This window comes from Nansenia antarctica, assembly GCF_963989245.1.
Source record: "Nansenia antarctica genome assembly, chromosome: 7".
Classification (NCBI taxonomy): domain Eukaryota; kingdom Metazoa; phylum Chordata; class Actinopteri; order Argentiniformes; family Microstomatidae; genus Nansenia; species Nansenia antarctica.
This window is the reverse complement of record NC_137677.1, coordinates 50,378,263-50,393,643: the sequence shown is the minus strand read 5'-3', so window position 1 is coordinate 50,393,643 and position 15,381 is coordinate 50,378,263. Positions and strand designations below refer to the sequence as shown.

Below are 15,381 nucleotides of genomic sequence, written 5' to 3'. Positions count from 1 at the left end.
AGAGAGGGGGGGGGGACGACGACGACGACAAGTGGATGTGTGAGTGTGTGTGTGGATGTGGGAGAGAGAGATGGAGAGAGACACCAAACATAAGCCAATAACTACAGTGCAATACACACACACACACACACACACACACACAGGATTCATGAAGTGTATTAGTCTGACAGCATATCACGGAGACAGCATATCACTTTTCACACAAACCTCACTGTGGCAGTTCTTCTCCAGTAATGTCTGTGTCTAACTGTGTTTTATTGGGTTGCATGGCTGCAGTAATACAGATGAGGACTACAGCCAAGAAACACCACCTCCATCGGCCAGTTTCAGGCTCATGTTCTTTATCATCGTACGGTCATGATGGAGCGCCCTCATTTCCCTGTAACATCTGGGAGAGTTCATAAGAGCTGGTCAGATTTACATCAAAGACCTAGTTGACAGGGCCAAGATAAACTTTAATATATAATTAATAATCTCATGTTTGACAAAAAATACTTTCTTCTCCAACCGCCTTCTCTTGAATAAATATAAAATGCATACTTTTTGGTGTCAGTAGTAGGCTGAAATGTCCTTCTTCATAGTGTTTTGAAGAACTGATTGAATGTATTTTCATACGCTTTCATGATAAGTATACATTTCCATGTCAGATCATTGATAGTAGAACTATTTAGCACTTTCCCTTTTAGCTTGCTCTGTTGTCTGGAAGCCAAGGTAAAGTTCAATTAGTTATCACTGTTGTTGTAAAACTGAGCTCCTTACATGCTGTGAGTTAAAAATGCTGTGAGTTTCCAAGTTTGTCATTATCACATTCTGCAAGCAAAAAAATGTGTATGGCTTATTCATCAACAGCTAATATATTCTTGATGTAAGAACGACCATCAGAGAAAGCTTTGTTGTTGGTACCAGTTGTTGGTTCCGAGCACTTAGGAGAATTGTATGATGCATTGTGATGCATTGCCCTTAATTATCCAGCAGAGGGGGACATAGCAATGACCATTTGTGGAGGTCATATCCCCTTTTCTCAATTGGCCGACTGCAGATTTGACCAACCAAGCGACAGACAGGTGGACAGACACACTGGCTGACGGACAAACTGACAGACAGACAGACAGACAGACCGACATGATAGATAGATAGATAGATAGATAGATAGATAGATAGATAGATAGATAGATAGATAGATAGATAGATAGATAGATAGATAGATAGATAGATAGATAATAGATAGATAGATAGATAGATAGATAGATAGGTAGATAGGTAGGTCGATAGATATATTGATTGATTGATTGATTGATTGATTGATTTACACATCGATGGGCCGCTTTATTGTCTTTCGATCAAGCAGCTGACTGATATCCTCTTCTCTCTCCTCTTCCCCAGGCCATGGCCGTGCCTCCCCTCTCTGCCCCCCTCCTGTTTATGTTGCTCCAGCTTGCAGTACTACCCCTCGTCCACGGGGGGGCATACTATGGCCACAAGCAGCACGCCCAGCACCCCCAGCATCCCCAGCATCCTCAGCAACACCAGCCTATGCCACACCTCTCCCACATGGGCATGGGCAAGGAGGGCATCCCCCAGCAACAGTATATGGGCAAGGAGATTCCCCACATGCAGTACCCCCAGTACAGGAAGGAGTTGCCCCAGATGCCCATGCATATGGGCAAGGAGTACCCTCGCAAAGGTGGTGTTGTTATGGGTGGACAAGACAAAGGTGAGACAAGCAGCTAATATAGCTTATGCCGTAACATACAACCTATCTCCCACTGACGTTGTGTTTTTTTAAGATTCATCTCATGTTGTCAGCCATGTTTAGTAAGCCTAGATAGTGTAACCCTACTGGTTTAAGCTCGTGTTTATATTAATGGTAAATATCTTTCAAGCCTTTTGCAATGTGTGTGTGCAGGCATTATGCTCATTATATGCTCATTACCTAGTGTCCACTATTAGATATGATAAAGCAAGCGTTAGAACATTAATGTCACAGACTGTATGTTCAATGATGAAGTCATATAATCTTCTTGCCATACATTACATTCAGCTGTATGTTGTTTAGCTTTCGATTCAATGACTGACTGATAAGATTACTAACACACACTACCTCTACTACTACTAGTACCACTACTACATTCAAAAGGTTTTGGTCAAATACACTAAAGTTTTCTTTAGGCTACAGCCCAACAAAGAGAGACAATGGGGTTGTGTGCTTGATGATATTTGCTCTTATACTACAATACAAAATAGAGATCAGTGCTACATGGTGTGGGTACAAAAAATGTAGCAAAAAAAGCAGCCAAAACATTGACAATCAAAAGACTTCCATTTGCCTTTGTTTATCTCATATGACTGCAATCTTGCTGTGCTTGGAATGACTGATTGACCCACCCCTCACAGGTCAGACTATTCCCAGTGGAGCAGCAGGAGGCCTCCCAGGAGAACGCCAATCAGAGGCAGGACCCCAGGGACCCGCTGGACCTCAGGGACCTCCTGGACCCCCAGGGCCTCCCGGGGAAGGACAACCAGGGGAACATGGAAGACCAGGCCCCCCAGGTCCCTCAGGATTCCCAGGAGTGGGCAAACCAGGGATGCCAGGAATACCAGGCAAGCCAGGCTCATTGGGGGAGCCAGGAATGCCAGGAGATCTGGGTCCCAGTGGCGGAGAGGGGCCGATAGGGCAGCCAGGGCAACAGGGTCCCCCTGGCCCTCCAGGACTACCGGGCATAGGGAAACCAGGAGGTCAGGGGCTTCCTGGCCAGCCAGGACCCAGAGCAGAGCCAGGACACAAGGGTCTGCCAGGACTACCAGGGTTACCAGGTCCCAAAGGTGACAAAGGGATCGGTCAGCCAGGACAGCCAGGGCACAAAGGGCTTCCTGGAACCCCAGGACCTATAGGCCCGGCGGGGATGCCAGGTGTGGGCAAGCCTGGGATAAATGGGATGCCAGGTCAACCAGGTGCACCAGGGAAACCCGGCACCCCTGGAGAGCTAGGACTAGCTGGACCCTCAGGAGAAGGTGGGCAGCCAGGACCACCAGGAATACCTGGCCATGGAAAACCAGGCCAAAATGGATTGCCAGGACAACCAGGCATGCCAGGTGGAAAAGGGCACCCAGGCCCCCCAGGGTTGCCTGGAAAACCAGGATTGCCTGGATTTGGTAAACCTGGATTCCCAGGACCAAAGGGTGATAAGGGGCTGGGTGGGATGCCTGGAGGTCCAGGACCAAAGGGAGATAAAGGCCATGGAGGACTGCCTGGTAATTCTGGATCACCTGGACTCATCGGCCCCTCAGGGCCCCCTGGCCCTATGGGACCGCCTGGGGGTATCGGCACTCCAGGGCTAAAGGGAGAGGGTGGACAGGGAGGGCCAAAGGGGCTTGATGGTGGTCTGGGTGAACCTGGTCCTCCAGGGCATTCTGGTCAGAATGGGTTCCCTGGAGAGGGTGGAGAGCCAGGGCCAAGAGGTACACCCGGACCCTTAGGGCCCAAAGGAGAAGCCGGACACAAAGGCTTTCCGGGTGCTCCTGGTGTTCCAGGACTGCCTGGTCTAAAAGGAGAGGGGGGACAACCTGGCGAGGAAGGTCCCCAAGGCCCTAAGGGTATTCCAGGTCTGGCAGGTGGTGGAGGGCCTATCGGACCTCCCGGTCTTCCAGGAACAAAAGGTGACAATGGCCAACCTGGTCAGCCCGGTGTCCCAGGAGAGGGAAACCCAGGTGTTCCTGGTCCTCTTGGACCTCCAGGAAAGGATGGCCCCGGAGGACCATCTGGACAAGCAGGACCACCTGGCCAACCTGGTCCCCCAGGCCCACCCGGAACTCCTGCTCTACCCCCGGATATGTCTGGAGTCCTGCCTGAGATGGGCAGCCTACCAGGGCTGGATGGAGTCAAGGCCGGCGGTTATGGCAAGAAGGGCAAATACGGGGGAAATGGTGGAGAGGTGATGGGTGCCAGCGGGCTGGAGATGCCTGCTTTCACAGCTCTGGTGACCACACCCTTCCCACCTGTGGGCTCGCCTATAGTGTTCGACAAGCTCCTGTACAATGGCCGTCAGAACTACAACCCCCAGACAGGTGTGTTTACCTGCGACATGCCCGGGATTTACTACTTTGCTTACCACATCCACTGTAAAGGAGCCAACGTGTGGGTGGCTCTGTACAGGAACAATGAGCCAGTGATGTACACATATGACGAATATAAGAAGGGCTTCCTAGATCAGGCATCAGGTAGTGCAGTGTTGCCTCTGCAGCCTGGGGATACAGTGTACCTTCAGCTGCCCTCAGATCAGGCCGCAGGACTATACGCTGGCCAGTACGTCCACTCCTCTTTCTCTGGGTATTTGTTGTACCCAATGTAAGAAACCAAAACTATGAAGAGAAAAGAAAAGGTTAAAGTGAGTGTGGTGCAAAGAAATGTAATGTATACATTGATTATAGAATTCTTTAAATTGATATGTTTTTTTTATTAAAACATCAATCATCTGTCTGAGATCTACGCTGTTGAGATCGACAGAGATGGGGGCACAAGTGAAACTGTCCCACGGAAAAATCCAAAAGAGGAGAGTGAATGTGTAAGTACAGTGAATCTATGCAGTTTTTAGAGCCATTTATTTTGGGAGTACAAAGAGTTCTGTATCTACTACTCTGAAGACATGTTAAAATGTTACAACACTGCATTCAAAGAACCCGCTAACACCAAATGGGTAACATTTCGTGAAATGTAATCATATATCAGTTTGTTTGAAGATTTGTCACTGACCGACGTGGAAAGTCCATGTAAGTAAGAATGGGACATGTGAGATGTAATTGTATTGTCCCAGAGTGCCATGTTCTCTACCTGCCTTGGCTTATTATGTTCTTATCTAAACTGGCAGCTGCCCTAAATGATACTGTGGCAAAGAATGTAAATTGGATAACTTTAAATGAAAAATTATTTAAATCTTTAATCACACCTGAACAAAGTTAAAATAAGGCGATTTGAAAAGTGTGTTTGAGATTCAAAATGTAAAGCAGGGTGCCAACTACCAAATTCAGTCTTTTTGTGTTATGTTTTGTTTTGTTTTGTTCGGTTTGTTTGATTCTTTGTTTTACTGTTACATACAGCACCATCTGTGATGTTTTGGGGGGATTTTGTTGCATGAAATTAAGGGCAATATAATGTATCATGGGTGTACAAGTGTTGTGCTATACCTCTTGTGGTATGCAAAAAGTAATGCTCCAACATACACACTGTTTTACCCAGAAATATGAAAACCACTGCTGTCATTTCACAAACCTATTTCTTACTGTATTTGTCTGTCATCAGCTGAATGAAGCAGTAGGGTGATGACCAATCAATGTATAAAAATACATTGACTCCAATACATGTTCCATGTTATTTAGTAATTATGGTTTAGCATAACAGAAATTAAAAAGGGGATTATAGGTACTGTATGTGAAGGTAAGAAATATTGAATACATACAGGTCCAGGTATACTGTGTACTGCTGAGAGAACACCCAAACGAAAAGCTGCAGTGTGTATCTACAGTAGCTATTAGGAAAGTGTGGATATTTTGGGTATGTTTCAGCCACTTTAGAGGCCAAAGAACATACAGTAACAATAGTTATCAGAATGTCCACAGAGGCAGAGTGCTGTAAATGCCTGTGTGCCCCCCTCCCTTACTCCAAGGCCCCCACCCCAGCACATTAGACTTGAACGCTTAGACTAAAGTTTGACGACTAAAAGTTTTCCAGTATTTTTCTCTGTAATTTATTATTTTAACTACTGATCTCCTGAATTTGTATGTGCAACAGTGCAAGGGGGCCTTAGTAATGAACATTAATTTTGGTGGAAATGGACATGTATTATTTTTTCTTTGGGACCATGGTGCTGCATTCAGTATAACCAAAAGAAAAGTTTTAATGTTTTACCGTTATTACTGTTGATGTGGTTTTTTAAATAAAGATGATATAATTAGGAACCTATGTGTTACTTAGCATTTCTTTCTTGCTGAAAGTTTTTTTGAAAAGGTTTTAAACTCACACAAGAACACAAATATTTCTAAATCTAAACTAATAGACGATTTTGGAGGTTGCTCCCCCCTTGGTGTATAATAAGAGAAAGCGTGCCCTACCTCTCTGCAACTTGAAACATAATTACCGGTATTATCCTAGTTACACACAAGCAAAAATGTGATGCTAAGAACATTTGTTTTATTTGCAGTTCAGTTCAGTTTTCATTTTGCAATAAAAGTTGATTATCTGGAAGAAAAGGAAAACAAGAATATGGCCATTAGTGGGACTCAATTATGTGTGTCAATCTCCAGATGGTTTCCATGTATGTCTGAAATCCACTCTTACCTTTCGATTTTGCAGACTGTTTACCCACGATGGGTTTCAGGACCATATGCCTTTCTCAAACCATCAACATTAGCACACTGAATATTAGTGCCATTTTATTTTTCAAAAGAAAAATAAACTAGCGTACCAATATAACACTTAAGTAATGACATTAGCTATTTAGACTATTTATTTGTTCTAACTGCTTACATGTGTTATGACATTAATAACAGTACAAAAAGACAGTACAACATTTCATAGCAGAGGTCTTAAGGTAGGTATTATTACCATCTCTTGTTCGTACCTTTGTGATGGGCTGGAATGGACTTCCTGTCTCTCTGATCAGAGCTTCCAGTGGGGTCATCTTGTTTATCAGCCTCCACTGCAGCTTTGCACTCTGGACAGCCTGGGTCTGCATCTCTTTCTTTCTTTCTTTTTTCTTTCTTTCTTTCTCTCTTTTTCTACACTTTCTTGTCCTTGTTGAAGTGTTTTGTTCTCTTGTACATTCTTTGTCACACGTAGTATCTGTCTCCCAGTGGTTATGTGTGTTTCCCCACCCTCTACTTCTCCACATCCCTTTGCTTTATTTCCACAATGATATCCTCACTCTTAGTGCATTCTTCCATATTATCATTTTTCCTTTCGTCAGCACTATCTTTTATCAACCGCCACTGGCAGTACTTTCTGCACTCAAACCATACTCAGTCTGTGAGCACTCTTCATCCAAACCATACTCAGTCTGTGAGCACTCTTCATCCAAACCATACTCAGTCTGTGAGCACTCTTCATCCAAACCATACTCAGTCTGTGAGCACTCTTCATCCAAACCATACTCAGTCTGTGAGCACTCTTCATCCAAACCATACTCAGTCTGTGAGCACTCTTCATCGCACTCACAGTATTCCTCCTCCTTCTTAGCTATGTTTGTCTCCTCCTTCTCTACCTCATCTTCTTTTCTCTCTTCCACCTTTCCCACTCTCGTCTCATGTTTTCTTTCAATCACTCTCATGATCCTCTCCTCCGATTTATTATTTTAATTTTCCTCTGTCTTTTTCTGATTCTTCTCCTGCATCACATCCTCCTCAAACGTTTTCTTTCTAGTTCTGTCATCCTCCTGCCGTCTCTCCTCCTCACATCTCCTCTTTCTCCTATGCTCCTTTTTCTTTTTTTCCTCTCTTTTTCTCATTATGTTTTCCATACATTCCATTTTTGTCTTTATCTCTTTAATCGTCCTCTCCTGTTGACATTTCTTCTCCTCCAAGCTTGTTCTCCCCTCCCTGCCTCTTTCTCTCTCCTCCTCATATTTCACTCTTTCTAATTCAGTCTTTCTCAGCGTTTCTTCTTGCTTTTTTTTCTGTGGCTCTCTTTTTTTCCTTTCTCTCACTTCCCTCTCTGTCTTTTGTTCTAATATCATTTAGCTCACTCACATCTCCTCCATCATCAACTCCTTTTTCTCCATCTCCAATCCCTCCTTGCACTCCCTCTGCTCCTCCTTCCTCATTCTGTCTCCTCTCTTCCTCATTCTGTCTCCTCTCTTCCTCTCATCTATCTCTTTCTCTTCTATCTCCCTCTTTGGGAGCTCCTTGTCCATCCTTCTCATTTTCTTCATCACTCCCTCCATCTTCATCCTAATCCTCTGTCCTATCGTTATCCTCTCCTTGTCCAGCCTCTTATATCCTTCCTCTCTGCCTATCTTTCTTTCCCTCCCCCTAGATTTTACAAAGAGCTGGATCTTGAGTGGCACTTTCTATGGTGGGATCCTTGCTTTCAAACTACAAACATGAAGCTAAGAATCTAGGTGTGATTATAGATTCTGACTTAAGCTTTGAGCCTCACATCAAGTCTATCACTAGAAATGTGTTTTTTTTTTTTGTCATTTACGGAATATTGCAAAAGTTAGACATGTTCTCCGGCAAGCTGATGCAGAAGTGTTAATGCATGCTTTTGTTATTACCCGTTTGGACTATTGTAACAGTCTCCTTTCTGGTCTTGCGAAGAAAGCTATTGGCCAGCCGCAATTAGTCCAAAATGCAGCAGCGAGAGTTTTAACCAACACAAGGCTGCATTCTCATTTTATGCACCCAAATTGTGGAATGCACTACCAGTTTACATTAGGGATGCAACCTCAGTAAATATGTTCAAGTCAAGACTAAAAACCCATCTTTTTAATATTGCCTTTAAATTACTAAATAATTAAATTATGATTATATAATGATTGGAGCACTTTGAGCTGCAACGTTTGCAGGAAAAGCCCTATATACAAATAAAAAGTTATTATTATTATTATTATTATTATTATTATCATTGGTGTGCGTGCGTGCGCGCGTGTCTGTGTGTGTGTGTGTGTGTGTGTGTGTGTGTGTGTGTGTGTGTGTGTGTGTGTGTGTGCAGTGGAGCCCCTAGACTTTTGGGGGCCCTAAGCAAACAACATTATGGAGGCCCCTGGTAAGGGTCTTAGGCGGGTGACGATGTGGACATTTTAAAATGTATTTATTTCCCTGACACTAAAATATAATACGGTTTTACGAAGTTCGCGCATATGCGCGCGCTCGTGTGTGTGTAAGTAAAAAAACAGTCTGAAAGACTAGCGTCTCTTTTACAAAGGAGCCCTGGCCAAGACAGCCACAATACAACAATTACATTTGACATAATAAAAGCACATCAAAACATGCAAAGCACATTACATAAAAACAGTAAAAACAGTACATGACCACAGGTACAGTAGCACACCTAGTACACATTGCGACATACTGGACCACAAGTAGCATACAAATTACATGCAACATGGAGCATGTAAATGATGCATGTAAATGCATGTAAATGATGGATCTTATCATGAATCATTTTTAAAGGCTTTAATATAGGCTACATGATGTATTAACTATTTGTATTTTGTACCCAGATGTCAAATAAATACGTAACAAATGAATAGTTAACTTTAAAAAAAACTGCCCCGCTGAACCAATGAGAAGGACGGGTCTACCATCGGTCCGGCCTATCAGTGTCCTAGATTTGCCGCTCGCTCCGGGCGGCACATAGAATCCGTTCTATGGATAAAGGTCTCCAGACGTTTGGAGCGAGAGCAAAGCGGAAGTGGAAACGGCTGGCACCGCGAGACTAGCCAGCTATCAATAAACTACAATTCATCAGAGCAATTGCGCGTCATCTCCCTGTCATCAGAATGATCACGCCCCTTTTTGGGTGATAGAAGGGGAGAAGTTTGACTGGCGGTCAATGGGAATTTCTGGTCTTCGCTACTTTAATCCGATAAAATAAGAACACCGTAGTGCTTTTTAGATATTAGGAGCCCAAATCCGATGGCCAGTTAGGCAAACTATATTATAGTGTCGTTGCCGATCAATGATCGACGTCGTTATATAGAGAAAATAATGAAATAGGGGTTGATTCATCAGAGCAGTCATACGTCATCTCCCTGTCATCAGGGATTTGTAGTTCTTCATTTGATTTCAGATTCAGATTCAGATTCAGATAACGTTTATTGCCATTATGCATACACATATAGGAATTTGCTTTGGCATTACAGTAAGTGCGTTTATACTTTTTTTCACGTGTATACAAAAACAAATGCAAAAAACAGGACAACACAGGACAGACAACAGTGCATTGGATAGTGCAACATATATAAAGTGCAGTGCAGAGTTTTTACAGTGAGTCCAGTGCATATTCAGTCCTGGGCAGACTTGGGGGCGGGGGGGAGGGGGAAGCCAGAGTCATTTATCAGCCTGGCGGCTGAGGGGAAGAAACTGAGCCTGTGGCGGGCCTTCAGTGCCTTAGGCAGCCGCAACCTTCTTCCAGAGGGAAGCAGGGTGAGGAGGCCGTGGCCGGGGTGGAAGGGGTCGGCCATGATCTTTCTTGCCCTCCTCAGAGCCCTGGTGTCATGCAAGGAGTTGAGGGAGGGCAAGGGACAGCCGATCACCCTCTCTGCTGAACGTAACACCCGCTGCAACTTGGCCTTGTCCTTGGTCGTTGCAGCAGGGAACCAGGTGATGATGGAGTGGGTGAGGATGGACTCTATGATGGCCGTGATTTGCCGTGTAAATCCCCAGACTGCCCAAATACGATTGCCAGTCAGGCAAACAATTATATAGTGTCGTTGCCGATCAATGATCGACGTCGTTATATGGAGAACATTTATGAAATAGGCAATGAATGTGTGTCCTTTCAGTCTGCCTCCATGAACCACCCGACCCAAAGGCCTGAGGTGTTGTAGGAGGTATGAATATGATTTAGGGGGTATTTAGTATAACAGGCTAATGGGTTTATTGTGAGTTTACTTTGATTGTTTGTTTATTGCCTAGATCACCGTATTGAGAAGTCATATGGTTATGGGGGGTGATATTGCAAGGTAATTTAAGCACCTGCGCACCTTGCATGGTGGTAGTGGAGAGAGAGGGGAGCGATGTATTTTTGTTGACCGCATTATACGCATATTCTATACGCATTGTTTGTTATTTTTCTGGTTTTGATCGCTTATGGATTATTTTTGTACGTCGCCAAGTTTGATTGTTCTATTCAATAAATGCTCTAAAACTTACTTTTCATCTCAGCGGATTGTTTGGCGCGTCATACAATTACCAGCCAGACCCTGGTTGCGTCTCTCAGCGACTTTTTACTTTTGGCTCTATCTATCTATCTCGCTACAGGTGTCATATAACCCTAACCCATATCCTGCCATATAAAAGTACCTTATTGAATCTCCAGGTAATGTATTTCTGACATCCATCACTTTTGCTGTCGTTAAGATACTTTATTTTTCTGTTTTGGTAGTCTGTCCAATGTGACAATTGCCCTCCTCCACCGGCCCTAGTTTTGGATCTAGCTTGCTGTTCATTATTTTCATGATAAAACGTCATAACATCTTCATATACACCATACAGTAGACACTGAACAGTAGGACATGTTCATAAATGTTTATCTTATATGTGTATATGTTTGTGAATATGTGAATATGTTTTCTGTTTTTTTGCACCTTCGGAAGAGCCACTACAATTTCATTGTATAGGCAACTGTACAACGACAATAAAGTCTATTCTATTCTATTCTATACAGGATAAATACTGATTAACAGTAGGCTACTTTGGCAAATGCCCATTGAACAGATTTATGTATTATCCTATCTTAAGAAAACTAATATAACACTCCCATCTGGAGAAAAAAAAAATTTGGAAAAAAATATTAGAAAAAAAACGTTTTTGAAAAAAAAAATGTGGAGCCCCTTTTTGTTTGGTGGCCCCAAGCAATTGCCTTGGTTGCCTCTATGGACGGGGCGCCTCTGGGTCTGGGGCTCCATGCAAGATCTCACCTCGTGGGGCATCAATGATCATAAGAAAGGTGAGGGATCAGCCCAGAACTACACCCCAGGACCTGGTCAATGACCTGAAGAGAGCTGGGACCACAGTCTCAAAGAAAACTATCAGTAACACACTACGGCGTCAGGGATTAAAATCCTGTAGCGCACGCAAGGTCCCCCTGCTCAAGCCAGCGCATGTCCAGGCCCGTCTGAGGTTTGCCAATAATCATCTGGATGATCCAGAGGAGGAATGGGAGAAGGTCATGTGGTCTGATGAGACCAAAATAGAGCTTTTTGGCATAAACTCCACTCGCCGTGTTTGGAGGAAGAAGAAGGATGAGTACAACCCCAAGAACACCATCCCAACCGTGAAGCATGGAGGTGGAAACATCATTCTTTGGGGATGCTTTTCTGCAAAGGGGACAGGACGAATGCACCGTATTGAGGGGAGGATGGATGGGGCCAAGTATCGCGAGATCTTGGCCAATAACCTCCTTCCCTCAGTAATGCTATGTGTGGGGATAGTTCTTGCAAAGAAATGTTGCTGCTGATAATGTCTGTGTCGTGTAGTGTCGTGAACTATCCCTTTAAAACTACCCACATGCTAACAACAACATCCTGCCTCCCCAGAGCTCCCCACCATCCTTCTGTGCCGCGGGGAGGACCGAAGACCTTCAGTCCATCCTGAGTGTCATGGAGGACGCACAGCACTTTGTCTACATTGCTGTCATGAACTATCTCCCCACCACAGAGTTCTCACACCCCAAACGGTCAGTCAGCCTCCTAGGGAACTTCACTGCCACTTTAAGTTCAGGGAGACTGGGGAATTAGCCCTTATGCAGCCATCTAAAGTCAGTTTTGCTTACCGTTTTGCTTAGGAAGTTACATTCTAGAGAGCCTCCGCTCTTGAGCCAAAAAGGGAAATAATGCCCCAAAATGATCTCGTTGCTCACCGAGAGGCATTCCTCCCAATGCCCATGAACTCATTAACAGCTTCTTTTTGCAGTAAGTAAGTTTGCAGGCCTCAGACTCAGGAATGTTTAGTCTAATAAAGCCAAAATTAATAGATTGATATAAATATTAAAATGTGTGACAAACAATTGCCTAGTAGTATTGTTCAATGATAAGTGTTCTTGGAGGTAAAGTTGAAGTTTTGGAGAGGCAAAGCTGATGGAGAGTATTATTCTAGCTCATTAGTCTTACTCTTGGGGCGGCTGTGGCTCAGGAGGTAGAGTCGGCGTCTAATGATCACAAGGTTGGCAGATCGGCGGTTCGAGCCCCGGCTGGCCACATGTCGAAGTGTCCTTGGGCAAGACACTGAACCCCAAAATTGCTCCCAGTGAGCGGGACGGCGCCTTGCATGGCAGCTCGCCGCCATTGGTGTGTGAATGTGTGTGTGAATGGGTGAATGAGAGGCCTTTGTAAAGCGCTTTGTAATAAGGCGCTATATAAGTCAGTCCATTTACCATTACTCTAGCTCATTGGTCAGATGGCTCTACCTACCAGCATGTCTTGTAAAAAGGCTCCTAGAGCGTTTGTCTGTTATGGAATGAATAAAGCCCCATCTCTGGGCCCTAACCCTGTGGGTCTGGCGCCCTCTGCAGGTACTGGGCCGACATTGACACTCAGCTGAGGCGAGTGGCATATGAGAAGCGTGTGCGCGTGCGTCTGCTGATCAGCTGCTGGGCCAGCACACAGCCTATCATGCTGCCCTTCCTGCGCTCCCTGGCCTCGGTCCAGGAACCCAAGAGAAGGCTGGACATCCAGGTGGTGAGTAGGCCTAGACTTAAGAGTTGCTTTCTTATTTTGTCACTTTACTGTACGTTAGTTTTTAGACATAATCCTCATGTTGATGATTCATCGACATTGTTTTGTTTATGTTGTTAATAAGCTACGTCCAGAAAGGATGGAGGTGTTTGGGTGTTGAACAGTGTCTTCTTTAGGTTGTAAGCAGAGATGTATGTGTTGGTTGCTTGGTTGAGAGTATGACACGTTTAGGCACAATATGGGCAAGTCATTGGGCACAGGATATCACATTTAAAAAGAGCTTATGGTACCATTTCTGCTTCTCTATTTTCCAGAAAATCTTCGTTGTGCCAGCCAATCCCAAGCAAAAGGAAATACCCTTCGCCAGAGTTAACCACAACAAGTACATGGTGACAGACAAGGTTGCCTACATAGGTAATACACCTCTCTCCTAGACTCAACAGTAGTGAGATATATCAACATTAGTGAGATCAAAGTCATCCTTAAGTCATCCTTAGGAAGCATTGTGAATCATTGTTAGACCACTGATTCACTCTCTCAAAAACAGGGTTAAGGTCAATTAGAATTTGTGAAGTGATTTGAGTTCACAATTCCAATATTTGAAAAAACTTCATTTTTTCCAATTTATTGAGAGGTCACTGAAAATGAATGCCCTTTTAGCAATCATTGATTTAAAAAAATAAAATAAAATGTACTTCCTGAATCAACTGCATTGAAATTCAACTGTCCCCAACCCTATCTGAAATAAAAACCTGTTTGCTCAGATATCATTTGAAGCATCACCCATTGTATCTCTAGGCATAGCTGTTGAGGGTATTTTATGTGTCGACTTTACACAAATAGGACATTTTCATTTCATTTTTCATTTTACGCAGATTCTTGATGGAAATCCAGTGTAACAGATCCCATCTATCAGCTCTAAGGCATCTTGTTTCCTTGTGTTCTCAAGGTACCTCTAACTGTTCTGGTCTTGTGTTCTCAAGGTACCTCTAACTGGTCTGGTCTTGTGTTCTCAAGGTACCTCTAACTGGTCTGGGGACTACTTTGTGACCACTGCCGGGTCGGGGCTGGTGGTGAACCAAACTGCGTCCCAATCGCTTGGTGGCACGTTCCAGTCACAGCTGCAGGCCGTGTTCGAAAGGGACTGGGAGTCCTCCTACAGCAGCCAACTTAACCAGCACACTGACCTCAAAGACCTCTGTTAGACACATACACGTACAGAGTTAGATGAAGTACCACCACCACCACCACATTTCTCCTGCCTCTAACAGTGACTCTGACCTCCAATCCAGCAGAGGGTACTTACGATGTAGATTTCGTCTCTGGGACGATTTTAAAGATTATAGCGTTGTGTTAATCATTATTATTTTTTGATAAATGCTGATTTAATAAATAAAAAAAGCCATCTATCACTTATCAATGATCAAAAACTATCAACTAGTTTCTAGAATACAATAGATGTATGGTTTAAAGGGTACATTTTCACAGTAGCTTGATGTTTCTTGGCATGCTGGTTTCTTCTTTTTAAAGGTGCAATTCTTAATTGGTTTTTCAGCCACATTTCTGCCAGCTTCTAGTTTGGGTATTATACAGTGGGGTGGGCACCCCTAGTCAAAATGCCTTTTACAATTAATATCTAAGTGAAAAGAAGCAAACCTAACCTCTAAATGGTACAAAGTTAAACATGACATTTTCATCACATTTTAAAGTAAGATACATTTTTTCTTACAGTTTCAAAATAATAAAACAAGGAAAAAGGCCTTGTGCAAAGGTTTGGGAACCCTGTCAGCTAGTAGTTTGTAACTCCTCCTCGGGCAACTATAACAGCTTGCAAACACTTCCTGTAGCCTAGTAAGAGTCTTTCAATTCTTGTTTTTGGAATTCTTCCTGGCAGAACACCTCTTGCTCAGAAATATTCTTCGGCCTTCTTGCATGCACGGAATGTTTGAGATTTCTCCACAGATTTTCAATAATATATACGGATACTTTAGAA

At 43.7% G+C, this 15,381-nt stretch overlaps 1 protein-coding gene across 1 annotated transcript; it reads left to right on the top strand.

Moving 5' to 3' along the window:
- Window positions 1-1,386: 1,386 nt before the first annotated feature.
- On the top strand, window positions 1,387-4,349 carry col8a1a (collagen, type VIII, alpha 1a; the record flags this gene model as incomplete). The annotated part of the gene is made up of 2 exons (XM_080537214.1): window positions 1,387-1,714; window positions 2,395-4,349. The coding sequence occupies 2 exons, from the start codon at window positions 1,387-1,389 to the stop codon at window positions 4,347-4,349; spliced, it is 2,283 nt and encodes a 760-aa protein (XP_080393340.1).
- Window positions 4,350-15,381: the final 11,032 nt, after the last annotated feature.